This window comes from Petaurus breviceps, unplaced genomic scaffold (assembly GCF_028583685.1).
Source record: "Petaurus breviceps papuanus isolate PSGF00001 unplaced genomic scaffold, PetGlider_PUasm1.0 287, whole genome shotgun sequence".
Lineage (NCBI taxonomy): Eukaryota > Metazoa > Chordata > Mammalia > Diprotodontia > Petauridae > Petaurus > Petaurus breviceps.
In genome coordinates, this window is record NW_027186029.1 from 1,312,149 (window position 1) to 1,331,317 (window position 19,169).

A 19,169-nucleotide genomic window follows, 5' to 3' on the forward strand; every position below is an offset into this window, starting at 1 on the left:
ACTTTCCTTAAGGATGATTGAGTTAAGAATGACTGGCAGCCAGCCTCCAATAAAGATGAAAGAAGATTTTAGATGGGTACTTTATATTGATTGAGGAGATCCTGACTTACTGAATGATATATTTTGTTTAAGACTATGTGACCACCTTAGTAATAAGTTGTTATGTCATATTGCTGTGAATATTTTGCTTTAGTTTGTTGCTCAATAAATAGAGAGTTCACTGTCTATGTGATCAGAACTTTAAAGTCATTCACAGCAGCATTCCTCAGGAGAGTTACTTGTGTTTGACTTTATGCCCTTACACATGCAGATCTTGATTGGGACCCAGACACTCTGGAGGAAGACATGTGGGAGTGTAGCAGCAAGCACCCCAAGTGTCCTCAGGGTTTGCTGCCAATACAGGTTCTTGGATCTGCTTTGATAAAGGAAAGCAACTCAAAATGGGTTAACAAGCTTACTTTAATCAGTCAGACATATATCATTTACCTTGTTCAGGGGAAAAGGTCGGCACCCCGAACTTCAAAGTACACAGACAGAATTATCAAGACAGAAACAGATCTAGTAGACAGATTTCAAACTGTCCAAACATTACATCCATACCCAGTCAACATCTGGGTTTCAACATCTGGGTTTTTTCAAAGCCAGGGGGCTCAGGACAACGGCTTCCCAAAATCCATATCAAATCACAGAACACTTCTCAAAGTGAGCCCCCAAAACAAAGCCTCACATCAGGGCTTATATAGCCTTCTCCTGGTTCAGAGAATGTAACAACCTTATTGACCCACTGGCCAATCAAAAAGTATCTACTGAAAAACAAGCCTCCCACCCCAGGCTTCAGGTGTACTTTAGCCTAAGGGCAGGGAAGATCTTCCAAATTTGCATTCCCATTACAGGGAGGAAAATGAAACAAATTCATGTGAGGAGGCTTCTAGGAATGTGAGTGCATGTCCAATAATACAAAGGAAGGAAAAGAAGAATAATACAATAATACAAAAAATAAAAATATAATAATACAAAAGAAAATAATAAGAAGGAAGTAAAAGAATGGGGAGGGGGGAAGGGGCACACAGTGTGTAAGGAAATAACTGAGGATTTTACTCAGTGTGAGGTCACAGATATTTTAAGTTGATTCACCCCAAAAATGGGAGAATCACTAGTATCTTGAATGGTGAGAATCAGTGACAAAAGGGCTGGAGGAGGTAGATAACATAGATTCTTTGAAATTTAAAGGTATTAGAATCCTTTTGTACAGCAACCTTTTGGGGATCATCACATGCTAGGAAATAACAATACAACTGATCTATTAGCTTTGGCAGCGGATGGATGCAATAGACAGCATACTACTGACTCTGTATGGCCTAGTGGAGATAGACCCTGGTACTAGCCTAGAGACTGTATGAGAAAGTTAAAGGAGGAGGTAATGAAAACTACTATCATGGTCATAGATGCAAATGCATATCACAATATCCCCTTAGCAGTTTCTCCTCTGTAGTGCCAACACGATATTCACAGAGCCTAATGTGAATATGAACATGCCAACATAATTCTGAATCACAAAATATAGCTGACTCTCCACACGGAACACAAAACCAAAACATTTATTCAAACACCAGAAAGACAAATCCTAATACAAGAAAACCAAATTCATCATAGCGACAAAGAAATCTATACACAATGAAACTGCACAGAGCACCACTGTTCCAAAGCCTTCCCACAAATACTGCATCCTCTCTGCCACCACACTGGCTGCTCCACTCCACCCATTCATCAAATTCCTCCCACCACAGACTCCACGTGGTTACATTTGGCTGATGAAGGACAGGGAAGATCTTCAAATCCCCATGGCCACGACAACTTTCCAGACCTCTAGGTTCTCCCTCCATCGCCTTAAACTCCAGTTTTCACAAAGTCCTGTATTTTTAGCTCATTGTCTAACTAGGGAGGAATATGGTCATTGTTCCCATCCTGGGATATCCATCTCTCTCTTTCTAAAGCCCTTCTCCCTCCAGATAGAGGTCTGATACTTTGTGATCCCATCCTCATCATCAAATGCAGTGCCAGTGGGGAATTCACAGCACCTATGACAGCTACTGAAAGGTCACAAAACCCTGGGGGAGGCAGAGGGTGCCAGCCCCAGGCACAAGAACTACCCCTCCCACCCAGGAACAGGCAGATGGGAACAACTTCTTCCACCAGCCATGAAGGCGGCTGAAGCAGGCTCTGTGGAGGGGCTGGGAGCTTGGGCAGACGTGGGAGATGCCCGTCATCCACGGGCTCCCCGGCCCTCCGCAGGCCGAGCTTCCTAGGGACCCCAACCCTCAGTCATGGCTGGCGGAGGGATGTTCTCTGTCCCCCCTTGTCTTCCTCATTCTGCCTCCCTTCCCCATCCCATTCCCAGGCTGGGAGCTGGGCCCTCTGCTGCTGACACTCTTCAGAGCTTGTCTCTGCCTTCTTAAAATGAGCTTGCTGCCCTGTTTCCTGCTGCTCAGTGTGGGCTTCCCCAGTGAGTACAGGAAGTGCAAGGTGTGCCTGTAACCCTGCCCCCATTTCACAAAGTATTAATTCCCAGGGGGCCCGGGATGAAGGCAGGACAAAGGAACCTCTAACCTTGAGCTGGGGGCAGGGATACAGGCACCTGGGGTCCTATAGGGGAAGTCTGAACACTGAGACAGTGGGATGCGATGATACAGTGGGGGACGGTGCCCTGGGCATGTGGGATGGGATTGGGAGTCTGGGTGAGATTCAGGGAGGATGGTCAGCAGGCCATAGGATGGGGGAAATGAGGCCCAAAGGAAGGGGAGCCAGCAGGACCCGGCATCCTGTAGATCCTGGCCCAGACCCACCTGGGACCAGCTCCGGAAGAGTTGGTTTCCAGAAGGCAGAGTGATCTCAGTTCCTAGGGTTCCTGTTTACAGCCAGCCTGCTGAGGGTAGGTACTCCCAGTCCTAAAGAGTCCCCTCCTGTCCTGTCCCTGTACCCCAGATTCTGCCCTTTCTTCCAATGGCACATTGGGTTAGAACTTCAGAACCCTGCTTGACTCTCCTCCTCAAGGCCTGCCCTTCATCACAAGGAATGCCCCAACCCCATCCCCTTTACTCTGCACTCACTCTCTGACCCAGGGCCACTGGCCTCCTGGCTCATCCTTGGTCAAGAACCTCCATCTCCTGGCACTGGGGCCTTCCAGTGGCAGCCTCCTATGCTTAGAAGGTTCTTCCTCATTATCTCAGCTTCCTGGGCTCACTCTTCTCAGCCAATCTCACCTTCTAAAAAAAGGTTTTCTGGTACCTAAAAAAATTTTCCTTGAAAGCCCTAGAGCTCTTCCTGCATAGATTTGTTCTAGGGCTCCAAACTCCTCCAATGCCAAGCTTGAATTCCAGTTGGGCCACTATCCCCCAACCTGGTCATCCCTGATAACTCTGCCTCCCCCACCCCCCTTACCCTCCTGCTTTGGGACTCAGACCCTCCTCCTGCTCTGCTGAAAGACAGCCAAGACAAAACATGGGAGGCAGACTAACTGCAATTAGTGGGTTCCATAATTAACGTGCTGACAGCAAATGGCCCTTAGGTAAACTGACATTCTGTATGGTAGCATTTAAAACAGTAAGTCCAGATTTGATGGGACTGAATTTGTCCCAACCGTGTGGTACCATTTAAAGTTACATGTGTGTTGCCATTTGGATATTTGACCTTGTATAGGTAGGACAGACATCAATGCAAACTATGCAGGAAGTTTCATGAAGGTGACCTACTTAGAAATGTCAGTATAAGAAATAAAAGTGTAATTGAATCTAAAGTCAGCTACACTGGTCACTGAATGCAGTCACTCCAGAGTGGGAAAGGAGAAAGGGAAAGATTGCTTAAATGAGAAATGCAAAGAAACAGAATAATAGAATGGGAAAGATGAGATCTCTTCAAGAAAATCATTTCAACACATATTGTTTCACATGCCAGTAAAATGATGCTTTAGATTCTGTAAGCAATATATGAACCGAAAAGAAATTACCCAAAGAACAGGCGGGTTTTCAAAGAAGCAGAGGAAGGAGACACCAAGTTGTCAATCCTAACCCTAAATTCTTTGGAGTATGATGAAATCAAGGGAGTTTCAGAAAAAAACCTGTTCCTCCTTCACTGACCATCGTAAATCTTTTGGATCACAAGATGTGGCAAGTCCTCATAGAGATGGGAGATCTCCTGAGGAACCTGCAGCAGGGCCAAGAGGCAACAGGTAGAAATGAACAAGGAACAACTGATTGGTTGCAATGTTGTAGGTTGTCATGTATTTTATTTAACTTGTATTTAAAGTACATCATGCAAAATGCCAGGCAGGAGGAACCAACAGGTAGAACTGAGGTTGCCAGGAAAAAAATCAACAATCCCAGATGTGCACATGGTACCACTCCGATGGCAGAAAGGGAAGAGGTATTAAGAATTCACTTGATTGGGGTGGCTAGGAAAGTCAGAGGGGGATGGGGGAAGATATGGGAGAGAGCAGATTGGGGGAGGGGATATTCAGTGGGATAGATGTTTTGGGGTGGTGGGTAGGGGACAGATGGGGAGAAAATTTGTAACTCAAAATCTTGTGGAAATGAATGTTGTAAACGAAAAATAAACATTTTTTAAAAAAGGAAAAAAATAAGCTGGAAGGAAATCCGCAAATAGTGATTAGAACTTTCTCAAATCTCTAATATGATTCATTTCCCAACTGATAAATGGTTAAGGATAAGAACAAGTTTTCCAGTGAAGAAATCAAAACAATATATAGATAGAACATTATAAAAATGTGCTAAATCATTATTGACTAGACACATGCAGATAGGAAAAAACCCTTGGGATTTTGGAGAACTACCAGGTTTGAGAAAATGATAGAAGAGGGAAGTGACCAATGTTGGAGAAAATGTGGAAAAATAGGAAGATACTAATCCACTGTTGATGAAATTGTAAAGTGATTCAAACCTTTTGGAGAACAATCTGGAATTATGCCCTTTAGGCATACCAATACTTATTCTATTTCCAAACATGATTAGGGGAAAAGGAAAGCAGCCTACATGTTCTGAAATGCTATAGTAGCCATATTTGGGGTAGCCAAGAATGGAAATTGTATGGATGGCCATCAATGGGGGAACTTTTCAACAAATTGTGGTATATGGTTGTGATGGAACTCTACTGTGCTATGAGAAATGATGAGCTCAAGCATTTACAAAAACATGGAGACATCTGCATGAATTACTAAAGGGTGAAATAAGCGCAACCAAGAAAACCATGATATGTAGTTACACCAATGCTGTTTGAAGAATGACTTTGAGAGAACAAGTTATTCTGACTATGATGAATACCCAAATCACCTATAAAGGACACAGGAAGAAAGATGCTGTCTGCACCTACAGAAAGGGATGAATGGGAGCATATGTAGAATATATGCACACCTATCTGTGCCTAACGGCAGCCATTTCTTGGTTTGGGGGTTGAGGGAAGAAAATAAATTCCATGATAATTTTGTTGTCTATTTGAAAGGAATAGCAAATTGTGTATAATAGACTTGCAGTTTCACACTCATCTTTTTTTACTGTACTATGTTATAAAAAATTCCTGTTTTGGCCAGCCCTAGAGTCGGGATGACCTGGGATCGAATCTGGGCTCAGACACTTAGCACCCACCCAGAAACACCTGAGCAAGTTACTTACTTAACCCCAATTGCTTAGGGGCAGCCAGGTGGTGCAGTGAGTAAGAGCACCGGCCTCAGAGTCAGAATGACCTGGGATCAAATCCAGGCTCTGATACTTAGCACCACACATAGAAATAATTGGCCATGTAATCTTGAGCAAGTTACTTAACCCCAACTGCTTTAAAAAAAATTCTTTGTTTTATTCCACAAAATAAAAATATATTTTAAAAGATTTTAAAGTACTATTTTAAGCTAGCTAGCTAGATAGATAGACAGATATAGATATACAAACATATATGTATGTTAAGATCTTGACAAATACTCCCACCACTTCCTGGTAAACAGAGGGAGAAGAAATGGGAAAATGGAAGCAGAGTAAGATTTTATGTCCTCAGGCTCAGAGACCACTACAGATGGTGACTGCAGCCATGAAATTAAAAGATGACTCTTATTTTTTTTTTAAAAAAATTTTTAGTTTTTACAATTTTTTTAATTTAAAAAAAAAAAGGCAAATCTGGACAGCATCCTGAACAGCAGAGACATCACCTTGCCAACAAAAGTCCATCGAGTCACAGACATGGGTCCTTGTGCAACAGAGGGAAAGCTGAGTGCCACAGAATCAACACTTTTAAATTGTGGTGCTGGAGAAGACTTTGGAGAGTCCCTTGGATAGTAGAAAGGTGAAATCAGGCAATACTTAAAGAAATTCATTCATCCTGTGCGCTGGAGGGTCAGACACTGAAGCTGAAATACTTTGGCCACATAATAAGAAGATGGCATTCATTAGGAAAGACCCTGATGTTGGGAAAGATAGAAGAAAAAAGGAGAAGGGGAAGGAAGATGAGATGGATAGAGTCATGGAAAAAAACCAAGTCCATCAGGGGAATCCCCGACTCATCATCATGATTGTTGGGCACCAAAATCAGGAGGCAGAAAGGATCTCAACTGAATGAGAAGTTTCTTGACTGTCTCAGGCAGGGGCCTCGATGTAGTGTGAACGCTGCACAGATATGGACTGTGGGAGAACATAACATTCCCCTAAATTCCTCCAATTTTTGTATCCTTGATCAAACACATCTGATTTCTTCCCCTCACCAAAGACTGTTCCCCAATTGACATAATGTTGACACAAAGTCTTCTCCTTATTCATTCAGGTCAGATACAAGATTCCTCTATCTCCCATGAGTTCTCTGATGGTGAACAAGGGCTGACTTTAGCCTGAAGGTTTTACAACAATGATGACATTCTTAGGGTTTCTCTCCAGTGTGGATCCTCTGATGTTCATGAACAGACCTTCTACCTCTGAAAGTCTTTCCACATTGATTACATTTATAAGGTTTCTCTCCAGTGTGGATTCTCTGATGTTCAACAAGACTTTCCTTCCATCTATAAGTCTTTCCACATTGATTACATTTGTAAGGTTCTTCTCCAGTGTGTGTTCTGTGATGTAGAACAAGACTTTCCCTCCATTTAAAAGCTTTTCCACACTGATTACATACATAAGGTTTCTCTCCAGTGTGAATTCTCTGATGTAGAATAAGACTGTCCCAAACTGTAAAAGCTTTTCCACATTGATTACATTTATGAGGTTTCTCTCCAGTGTGGATTCTTTGATGTCGATTAAGACTGCCCCGCAATTTAAAAGTTTTTCCACATTGATTACATTCATAAGGTTTCTCTCCAGTGTGTGTACTCTGATGTCTAGTAAGATGAGCCTTCTGTATAAAGGCTTTCTCACACTGATTACATTCATAAAGTTTCTCTCCAGTGTGGATTCTCTCATGTTTAAGAAGACTCTCCTTCCATTGAAAAAACTTTCCACATTGATTGCATTTATAAGGTTTTTCTACAGTGTGGATTCTCTGATGTGCAGTAAGACATCTTTTTGCTCTAAAAGCCTTTCCACACTGTTTACAGTCATAACATTTCTCTGCAGTTTGGATACCCTCAGATGTTGTGCACACTTCTCTCCAAGTGAAGTCATGGTGACCATCACTCAAGAATCTTTGCTTGTGAGTTTCTTCCACAGAAAAGGGTAGCTCTGCAGCAGTTTCTTTCACTTCCAGTCTAATCTGTCCTTCTGAAAAAAAAAAAAAGCCAACAATAAAACAAACAGACTCTACACACACCCCTATCTGCCTGTCTGTCTATCCAGCTATCTTCATATCTTTTTTGCTCCATAGGCCGAACAAAAACTCAGTTATTTTCTATTTCCCCAGGAAAAGAGAAACATCTTAAAGGGGCAGAAAAAAATCATTTTAAAATGCCCTCAGCTGACATCCCAAGGATGATTCACCTTCCAAAGAGTTTAATGCATGAATTTATATTGGATCCTCACAAAAGACCCATGACACAGTTAGGGCCATTCACACCTCAGACTATGGGTTCAAAATAGTTGAGTAACTTGCCCCAAATCCCAGCAGCTGGGCCTAGAATCCAAACCCTGCAAATGGGTATGCTCTGTACACAGTACTTGACAAATTATCTCCACTTTCAATCTTTCTCTTTCCTTTTCACTGTTAGCACTTGCAATCCTTTCTTCATAGTTGCAATATCATTTGTTGCACATATACTAAATATTCAAACTATTTCAGGATCTATTCTACAAATAACCATAAACTAATTTCCCTGGAGATCACTTTCAATCTTATTTTTTCTGTGGCATTATCTGAATTCAAATGCAGAATACCAACACTTTTCTCTATTTAACTTAGAAAGAAAGGGATTTCTTTCTAAGCCATTAATTTATTGAGATCTTTAAATGCATCTGCTCACTAAAATAAAATTAAAAGTCACCCATAAAACACAATTTTAAAAAATGCCTGCCATTGCCCACGTCCAAAAATATGTGTGCGACACAGGAATTGGAGCGCACCACCCTTTGGTGCAGAAGTGAACAGCATGCTTCACTAACGGTCTTCTTGCATCCCTTCCCCTCAAAGGTTCACAAACCCCTTCAAGGACTGAGACAGATGTCCAAGGGATATGAGATAAAAATCTGTCAGTGGCACCTTAGGAGTTCAATAACCATCCAATTTGGTTACAAAGATATTTATCTGGGGCAGCTAGGTGCTGCAGTGAACAGAGTACTGGCCCTGGAGTCAGGAGGACCTGAGTTCAAATCTGACCTCAGACACTTGACATGCTTACTAGCTGTGGGCAAATCACTTAACTCCAATTGCCCTCCAAAAAAAAAAAAAAGCAAACAAACAAAAAACCAAAGATATTTATCTTCTGGGACAAAAAGTATGTGTATGTTTCAACCTTAACTGCTGTCTTTTTGCAGTGGTTCCAAACTATCATGTTCAGCAATCCATGCCTCTGGGGATCCTGCAGGGAGAACCTCAGACTCTGCCTGCTTCTGGCCAAGTCAACATGTTCTTTCAGTTTTTCAAATTGACATCAAATTGTTTCCAAACTCCCAGAAAGGCTGGACATTCATGTGCAAATAGTCACAGGCATGCAAAGATGCTTGGCGGTTCTGGAGTCGTCCTCTGCTTCTGGGTCTGCCTTGTAATCACATCTCATTAAAGCTGAAATCACCTGAACAAGATCTCACTTGGGTTTGCATTTGTGCAGCAGTGAGGGAGGGCAGGCTATTGGAAAACCATCATCACCAGGCATGCACAGTAGAGTCCACCATGGACCACCACTGCTGCCAGCACCTCGTGATGCTCCTAAAGGAGAAGTGGGCCAGCTGAGACTGTCAAAGCAATCCATTTACTGATACAATGAGCAAGATTTCTATAGAGTAAAAAGGAAAAGAAAGTAACTATAGGTCACTAGGCTTTCTGATACTGCTTTGTTCAGTTCCAAGATGCCAGACAGTGATGTCAGGTAGGCCTTGATGTTTCCATAAAAATATGAATAGTATCTAAAATGCATAAATAATCTGGTAGTGAGCTAACTTCTTCTGGCTAATACCCCAGAACAGGGCAGAGCCCTGGATCACAGGATATCAGGCAAGTTCTCACATACAGCCACATCGCTGGGAAAGCCCGGAGCTGGCCTTACAGAATGGCTGCACCACTGGGAAAACCTGGAGCTAGCTTTCAAGGAACAGCCTGATTCCTGGATCACAAGTTTTGGCTCCCTTCACACCACAGCTTTACTACAAAACCAGACTTTAAAATGCCCCTCACTGAAAGGCTAAGGTTGTTTTCTAATTTGAACTTCTCCATTCATGTTACTCTCCTATCTGGCAGCTTCTCAAAGGACTCGGCTGGCATAGTCATTCAATAGATTTTCAGTGAATGTGTACCCACTTTACAGGTGGCAGAAATAACAAAGTCATGTCCGAAGAAATCCTATCCTTCCAAAGGTTGTTTTGTATATAAAACTAATTTAAAAAACAACAACAAAAAAGCAATATTTGCAATTGACCTTCAAGCACATTTGTCATTTAATGTGGTACTTGCCAAGAGCCAACAGAAAAAGCAAATTTTTTAAATAGCAATTAGCAACTCAGTGTGACTAGTTAGAGAGTCAAAGAAAAGTAATTTCCATTTTCCACCTCATCCAGAAGGGAGTGTTTTCAACATATTTTGTTTAAAAAATTAAAATATAACTGCTGGTCCAGTGGACAGAACGCTGGACCCTGGATCAGGAAGACCTGAGTTCTAATCCTACCTCCAAAACTTGCTAGTCATCTGACCTTAGGGAAGTCACAAGACCTCTGTTTGCCTCAGTTGTTTTGTTTTTTACTGTAAAACAGGCATAATTATACGATCTAATTCCTAGGGTTCTCATGAGGACAAAATAAGACAACATCTGTACACTGCATGACACACAGTAGCTGCTGTGTAAATGTTAGCTATTGCTTTCATTGATTCTGACCATTTCTTCACCAATTCTCTCCTTCTTAAACCTGGATTATCCTCACTCCTGTTATCCCCTTTTTTCCTTGATGAACTGAATGTGTCTCCATTCCAGAACACTCGCCTTCCCCTGTGTCAGCATTTGTTTGTAAGAGATTCTGAGCTCTGTGACAGCAGAGATTATCTTTTGCCTCCCTTTGTATCGTCATGGATGTAAGAGTAAGCACCCCAGCATACCCAGGATGGCTGATAGAGCAGGTTCTTTGATCTGCTTTTCTAAAGGAAAGCAACTCAAAAGGGGTTAATCATCTTAATGTAATCAAACCTATGCCATTTACCTAGTTCAGAGGAAGAAGTCAGCACCCTGAACTTCAGAGGAAAAACAAACGGAAAATACAAGCAGACAAAAAATACAGACAGAGAAAATAACACAATTCAGCAGACAGGGCTCCTAGCTGTTTGACCATTACCTCCATACCTAGTTAGTCACAAGAGAGAGAAGCACCAGCATCTGGGGTTTCAAAGCCAGGGCCTCAAGGGCTGCCCAGAGGCTCATCTGGCCAAGTCACACAACTCTTCCCATAAGTGAACCCCAAACTGGAATTGGAAATTAATGGGTGCCCATCAATTGGGGAATGGCTGAACAAGTTGTGGTATAGGCATGTTATGGAATACTATTGTGCTATAAGAAACAAGGAGCAGATGGTCTTCATATTTAGCTGGAGAGGCTTAAAAGAACTGATGCTGAGTGAGAAGAGTAGAACCAGGAGGAATTTGTACACAATTACAGACACAAGGTATGTGTGACGACCAATCTTGATAAAAGGGACTGTTCTCAGCAATCCAGAGTCATAAGTCAAACCCAAAATACTCATGATGGAGAGAGATGTTTACATCCAGGGAAAGAATTGCGATTGAACCCAGGTTGAAGCAAACTACCTGCCCTTTTTCATCTTCGTTTGGTTTTGTTTCCTCTTTCACATTCTTCATTCCATCTGTTACCATCCTTCTTTTTAACCTGACTAATGCCTAATGTGAAAGTATTTGCAGATCCTATACTTGATTATATGCCGCCATGGGCAGGAGGTGGGAGAAAAATTGAAAATCAAGGAATTGTGGTAATGAATCTTGTAAACTAAAAGTAAACAAAGACCAAAAAAATTAATTAAATTTTATGTTTAATTTTTAGTTTCCACATGATTCATTTCCACAAGATTTTGAGTTACAAATCTGCTTGCTTAAGAAAATCCCCTTACACATGCAAATGATCTCACTCAACCCCCTCATCTGCTTCCAGGTTCCTCCTCTAGAATCTACTTTTTTTCACCAATTTTCACTCTCCCCCACACTGATGACTATTTGCCTGTTAGCACAAATAAAATCATTTCTCTCTAATCTTTAAAACACTCTCACGTGAAACTTCAGCCCCATGAGATGGTGTCTATTATCTTTCCTCCGTTATACGGCTAAACAGCTAGAGATGGCCATTTTCACTGGTATCTCCAACCCCTTACCCTGGCTTTCTTGGCAACTCTCTCTTTTATTCTTTTCTTTTCTTTTTCTTCTACCCTGCCACACCATCCAAGACATGGCCACCATTAGACACAAATAGATACATCCATGTAAAATTATTCTGGGCATATTTCTATTTATCATTTTTTTCTCTGTATGTGGATAGCAACTTCCTTCATTTGTCCTTTATAGTTAATTTAAGTGTTTGTAATAGTTTAAAAAAAAAACAAAGAAATTCTCTGCATGCTACCTCCTAAATTTATTGTTCAAGTGAAACACATCTCTCAAAAGTAACCAATAATCTCAAAATTCCTAAAATACATTGGCCATTTCTTAATCCTAATCCTTTTTGACTTCTCTGCAGGTTCTGATACTGTCAGTCTCCCCCTTTTTTGATCCTCCCCTCCCTAGATTTCTTTAATTAATTAATTTACTTTTAGTTTACAACATTCAGTTCCACAATCCCTTGAGTTTCAAGTTTTCTCCTCCTCCGTCTCCTTGCCCCCCCCCTGCCATGGAGGCATGCAATAAAATACAGTGTCTACAAATATCTTCACATTAAACATTAGTCAGGTTGTAAAGAAGGATTATAACCAATCAAATGAACAGGGGGAAGGAGGAAACAAAACAAGAAGAAAGAGAGCAGGCAGTCTGCTTCCGTCCACATTTGGACTGTTGGTCTCTCTCTGGATGTGGACACTTCTTTCCATCATGAGTCTTTGGGAGGTGTCCTACAACCCTGCACTGCCGAGAGGAGCCCCGTCTGTCCAAGTTGGTCATCACACATATGTTGTGTCTGTAATTGTGTACAAAGTTTTCCTGATTCTGCTCTTCTCACCCAGTATCAGTTGATATAAGCCTCTCCAGGTTATTATGAAGTCTGTCTGCTCCTTATTTCTTATAGCACAATAGGATTCCATTACATTCATATACCACAACTTGTTTAACCATTCCCCAATGGATGGGCGTCCCCTTGATTTCCAATTCTTTGCCACCACAAAAAGAGCTGCTATAAATATTTTTGTACGTATGGGTCCTCTTCCCACTTCTATGATCTCTTTGGGATACAACCCTGGAAGTGGTGTTGCTGGGTCAAAGGGTATGCACTTATTTATAGCCCTTTGGGCATAGTTCCAGATTGCTCTCCAGAATGGTTGGATCAGTTCACAACTCCACCAATAATGCATTAGTGTTCCAATTTGTCCACATCCTCTCCAGCATTTGTCATTTTCCTGTTTTGTCATCTTAGCCAATCTGACTGGTGAGATGTGGTACCTCAGAACTGTTTTGATTTGCATTTCTCTAATCAGTAGTGATTTAGAGCATTTTTCATATGCTTATAAATATCTTTAATCTCTTCCTCTGTAAACTGCCTGTTCATATCCTTTGACCATTTATCAATTGGGGAATGGGTTGTATTCTTCTAGATTTGACTCAATTCTCTATATATTTTAAAAATGAGGCATTTATCAGAGACACAGGTTGTAAAAATTCTTTCCCAATTTTCTACTTCCCTCTTTTTATTTTCTTTTTGGAAGAAGGAAGGTAGGGCAATTGGGGTTAAGTGACTTTCCCAAGGTCACATGGCTAGTTTTTGTGTTAAGTGTCTAAGACTGGATTTGAACTCAGGTCCTCCTGACTCCAGGGCTGGTGCTCTATTCACAGCGCCACCTAGCCGCCTCTTCCAATTCCCTCTTAATCTTGGTTACACTGGCTTTATTTGTACAGAAACTATTCAATTTAATGTAATCAAAATTATTCATTTTCCATTTTATAGTGCTCTCTAACGCTTGTTTAGTCATAAAATCTTCCCTTCCCCACAAATCTGACAGGTAAACTATTCCTTGCTCTCCCAGATTGCTTACAGTATCAACCTTTATGCTTAGATCGTGCACCCATTTAGACTTGATTTTGGTATATGGAGTTAGATAATGGTCTGTGCCCAGTTTCTGTCACACTATATTCCAGTTTTCCCAGCAGTTTTTGTCAAATAGTGAGTTCTTATCCCAGAAACTGGGATCTTTGGTTTATCAAACAGTAGATTACTATAGTCACTGAATGCTGAATCTCTTGTGCCTAATCTATTCCTTTGATCCACCCCTCTATTCTTCAGCCAGTACCAAGTAGTTTTGATGACTGTTGCTTTATAATACAGACTGAAATCTGGTATGGCTAGGCCACCTTCCCTAGCATTTCTTTTTATTAATTCCCTTGATATTCTGGGACAATTACATTAAAAAAGTAGCAAAATTCATTTGGAAGAACAAAAGGCTCTACCTAGATTTTAATGACATTTCTCTCTCTTGGTTCAACTTCTCCCATATCCAAAAGGAAACTCAGTCTCTTTCCTCCAACCCTCCCATCTGCTCCCATTCCTAATGCTACCCAAGGCACCCTCCCAACAGTCCAGGCTCAGAAATGCAATGCCATGCCCTCCTCATCAGCTCTCACACAGTCACGTTTTGTGACATCATTCCACAGACCCCTTTCTATCTCAGTATCATCACTTTCTTGGCTCAGACCCGTGACCCCATACCTGACAGAGTGTCAGAGCCTGCTGGCTGGTCTGGCTGCCTCAGTTCTTCCCTCTGTCCAGTCAATCCTCCATCCACTTACCACGTTCATTTTCCTTAAGCTCTCACCTGACCATGTCACCATGTACTCACCAGCCTCCAGGGGCTCACCAGCAAAGGTATGAAATATAAAAGCCTCTCCAGGGCTGTGAAAGCATTTCCTCACTTACCCCTCACCTGCTTTCAGGATTCTTTCAACCTTCAGCCTCCCCTCCGCCCCCCGCCCCCAACCCCATATATGCTGTAATCCATTTGTTTGGGCCTCCTTTCTGGTGCAGGGACAGGTCATTCCCACCTTCAGACTCTCTGGGGTTTGGGGTTTTTGTTTTTGCCATCCCTGCTGCCCAGAATGCTTTCCCTGGCTTCCCTGATTCCCCATGTAGAGCCTGACTCCCACAATACATCTTTCCTGGTCCTCCTTAAACGTAGGGCCTTCCCTCTGCCGACTAGCTCCAACGTATCCTGTCCATAGTGAGTTTCTACAGAGCTGCTGGCATGTTCTCGGCCCCACCAGACTGTGAGGTCCATGGCAGGGGGGACGTCCCTTGCATTGATTTATTTGCTCAGTGCTTTGTACAGGGTCTGGAACAGAGCAGGCACTTAGAAGTTTGACCTGAAAGTCTAGGAAAGAGCTCACATAAGATGCCCTAATCCCATTTCATACTTTCAGGAGAATTCCATGTCTCCAAATTCCAAACAATGACTTTTTTCTGAATCAGAGATTGATCCCTGGAAGGAAGGTGAAAGGCCATGGAGTCCAAACCCCTCTAATTACAGATGGAGAAACTGAGGCTCACTGGTTCAGTGACTGACCCCCGAAGCCACTGCTGGGAAATATCTGAAAAAGTGTTCCAAGGCAGGTCCTCCTGCCCCAAATCCAGCACCTGCTTCACCACAACACACAGCAGCCTCCTGTAATCCCAGCCCTCACACTCCTGCTTCCACCTCACTCACCTGGACAGCAGCATCTCAGGCCTTCTTGTTCCAGCATCCCTGGTGCTTCCCTTTGCTCCAAATAAGAGATCATGTCTTCCTTGGGAACTGGAAGCCCTGGCATGGGGAGTCAGGGATGGGCAGGGGGAGAAGCTTGTCATTCAGGTCTCTTTAGGGAAAGGCATTCAGACCCAGAGCTGGTGCTTCTGAGATTCACACTTTATGTTCACACCCATGAGCCTGTACTCACCCATTAGGGCTTGTAATACAAGTAACCCAAAGAGGGTCTGCCCCATCATCCTGTTGTCCAACGTGCTCTGAGAAAGAGCCAGACCTCTGCCCCCCATCCTGTCCAGTCCCATTCTGGCAGAAACTTCTAATTCCAAAACTGTCTAAAAAGGCTTATATGCAAGACCAGACTGGAGTCCCAGAACAGGGGCCAAGAGGAGCCAGCTTTTCTCCCCTCCCCTGTTCCTCCCTCCCTCACACCTATAGAAACCTTGTGGACTGCTCATTGGGGGCCTCTGTGCCTCTCCAGGTGAGAGTCTCCTCCTGGTAAACTCAACAAACCCCAGTTTTTCCAAATTCTATTTCTCAGCCAGTCTCTAATTCCTGGCAATGTCAGGGACATGTGGGCAAGGCCCCCAGGGTGGTTCCCAGGACCCGTGAAAGATAGTCTCAGAGCATTTCTTTCTGAGCTTTGGGGAGAAGATCATAGAGCCAGAATAGAGTCGGAATCAGAAACACTGGTCTTGGTGCACCTTCCTCATAGAAGGATGGACTCATTGCACAGTTTTCATTATTAGAAATCAGAGGCAGCCGATGGTGCAGTGGAGAGAGCCCTGGGCCCAGAGTGAGGCACACCAGAGTCTAAACAAACCTCAGGCAGTTACTAGCTGTGTGCCACAGGAAAAGGCACATAACCTCCATTTGCCTCAGTTTCCTCAACTGTCAAATGGGGAGAATAATATCCCCTAACGTGGAAGGTTATTGTGAGGATAAAGTGACATAATATTGTAAAGAAAGCCCTTGGCCCAGCACCTGGCAAACAGTAAGTGCAAATAAATGCTCCTTCCCTTCCCTTTCCCCTTCCCACCATGTCTGCTGGAATATGAGGGCAACAGGAAGGAAGATTAAGGACAAACTCACTATACGTGGGACAAGCAGAAGCCTGAGCTACAAACTGCTGCTTGTTAAAAGGAAGAATATTCTGGATCCTAGACCCATCACAGGATTCAGGGCCAGGTGGAGACCAGCACTCTCCTCTCTCTCATAACTGATAAATGCTCCAAACCCTGCACTCCAGGGATGAACATATTCCTTTGATTGCAGACTCAGCATTACCAGGGGAAGTGACTTACCCAGGGAGAGCAGGTTCTGGGCATTCTCCAGCATGACCCCCCAGTACAACTCCTTCTGAGGATGATCCAAGAGGCCCCACTCCTCCTGGGTGAAGTCCACAGCCACGTCCTTGAATGTCACCAACCCCTAAAGCATGAAAAGGCACAGAATGTGGAGCTGAAGGACACTTCCGCTTTCAATAATCCAACCCTCATTAATGCACAGAGCAGACCTGAAGCCCAGATTTGTTGAAAGGTGAAATCCTTTATGAGAATCAGAGCCAACTCCTAAAGCTCGTCATTAAAAAGCCCAACTGCATTTTGGGAAAAGGATTTTCTATGATCAATTAGAATAAAGCTTAGGAGAATTTGCCTCTGAAATGCATCTGCCTGTGGAATCAGGGAGAAAGTCTGTGCACTATCTGGGAGGCAGGTGGATCTGGGGGGGAGCAGGACAGAGGGTGATGGGAAATACCTTCCTCATCAGAACAGATATAGGTGATTTTTTTTAAAATATCATTTTTGGGAGGAGGCTACATGCTACAATGAATAGAGCACCAGCCCTGAAGTTAGGAAGACCTGAGTTAAAATCTGGCCTCAAACTCTTCATACTTACTAGCCATGTGACCTTGGGCAAGTCACTTCACCCGAGTCTTCCCCCCTCCAAAAAAAAAAGGCAAATAAATATCATTTTTTAATCTCTTACATGCATATTCATGTTAAACTCTAAAAATGTATGTCCTTTTATATTGAATGGAGTTATAGGAAGACATGCTTAAATCCAAAAGACACAGAGAACTCATGGATGAGGGGAAGCAGAAGCCTCACAACAAAAATACATATTATATGTTGTAGCAGCAAGCACCCCAGCGTTCCCAGGGTGGCTGCCAGCACAGGTTCTTGGATCTGCTTTGATAAAGGAAAGCAACTCAAAATGGGTTAACAAGCTTACTTTAATCAGTCAGACATATATCTATTCAGGGTTCAGGGGGAAAAGGTCAGCACCCTGAACTTCAAAGTATACAGGCAGAATTATCAAGACAGAAACAGATCAAGTAGACAGCTTTCCAAACTGTCCAGCCATTACATCCACACCAAATCAACATCTGGGTTTCAACATCTGGGTTTTTTCAAAGCCGGGGGGCTCTGGACAACGGCTTCCCAGAATCCATATCAAACCACAAAACACTTCTTAAAGTGAGCCCCAAAACAAAGCCTCACATCAGGGCTTATATAGCCTTCTCCTGGCTCAGAGAATGTAACAGCCTTTTGGACCCACTGGCCAATAAAAAAGTATCTACTGAAAAACGAGCCTCCCACCCCAGGCTCCAGGTGCACTTTAGCCTAGGGACAGGGAGGATCTTTAAAATTTACATTCCCATTACATATGTCTATTCATATATCTATATACACATATGTCTATGAATGCATGACAGCAACATTATTCTGTACAAATGCCTTTTTGGTAGTTCTCTCTCTGGGTGTAGACAGTGCCTCCCTTCTTATGTCCTTTACTTTGAGTGTCTCTAGAATAGTCAGAATGACTTATTTGCCCAAACTCTTCTGAACACAATATTGCTGTTACTGTATACAATGTTCTACAATGTTCTCTTGGTTTTGTTCACTTTGTTCTTAATCTGTGAATACTGAGTTGGCCCTACATGTTACAATGAGGATGGGATCACCAAATATCAGACCTCTGTTTGGAGGCAGAAGAGATTTAGAAGAAGAAATGGATATCCCAGGATGGGAGGACTTACATTATTCCTCCCTAGCAAGGGAGTGGGATAAAAGTATATGGCTCTGTCAAAACTGGGAACTGAGAATACAGAAGGGAAAACCTAGAGATTTAGAAAGATGTTAGCAAGGAATACCAATAAACAAGGGAAAGAACTTGGAGGAGTGTGTAGAAGAGGCTGGGTTTTACTAACAGGTTATTTTATTATACGTAAAAGCAGAGACAAGCTGCTAGAAGAGAAAACTCAGATACAAAGGGACTTAGCTGATTTGCATGAGAAATTTTCTGTTTTACACGGTTCAGGCTCTCTAGAAGAGCAAACTGGACACTTGCTCAGGTGGTAGAAGAGAAGGCTGCAGTGTGTATAATTCTCAAAAAGAAGTTTACCCCATACTAAGCAGAGAACCACTGGGGTCCAACACAGTTCAGGGAGATAACGGAGCATTTCGCTCAGCAGGAGGTCACTGATATAGTAAGTCAATTAAACCAAAGGATGGGAGAATCGTATCTTCGATGGGGAGAATCAGTAATGAAGGGGTCAGAGGAGGATGGCTAGATAGCATAGATTGCTTGAAATTTATGGGTATTACTCAG

General features: G+C 42.6%; 1 protein-coding gene across 1 annotated transcript in view; it reads right to left on the minus strand.

Moving 5' to 3' along the window:
* Positions 1–19,169, minus strand: part of LOC138167690 (zinc finger protein 665-like) — a 64,698-nt gene that overhangs the window by 37,695 nt on the left and 7,834 nt on the right. Inside the window, exon 3 of the mRNA XM_069096641.1 lies at positions 16,859–16,985. Within this exon, the coding sequence (XP_068952742.1) occupies positions 16,859–16,985 (127 nt within the window). The remainder of the gene's footprint in view (positions 1–16,858; positions 16,986–19,169) is intronic.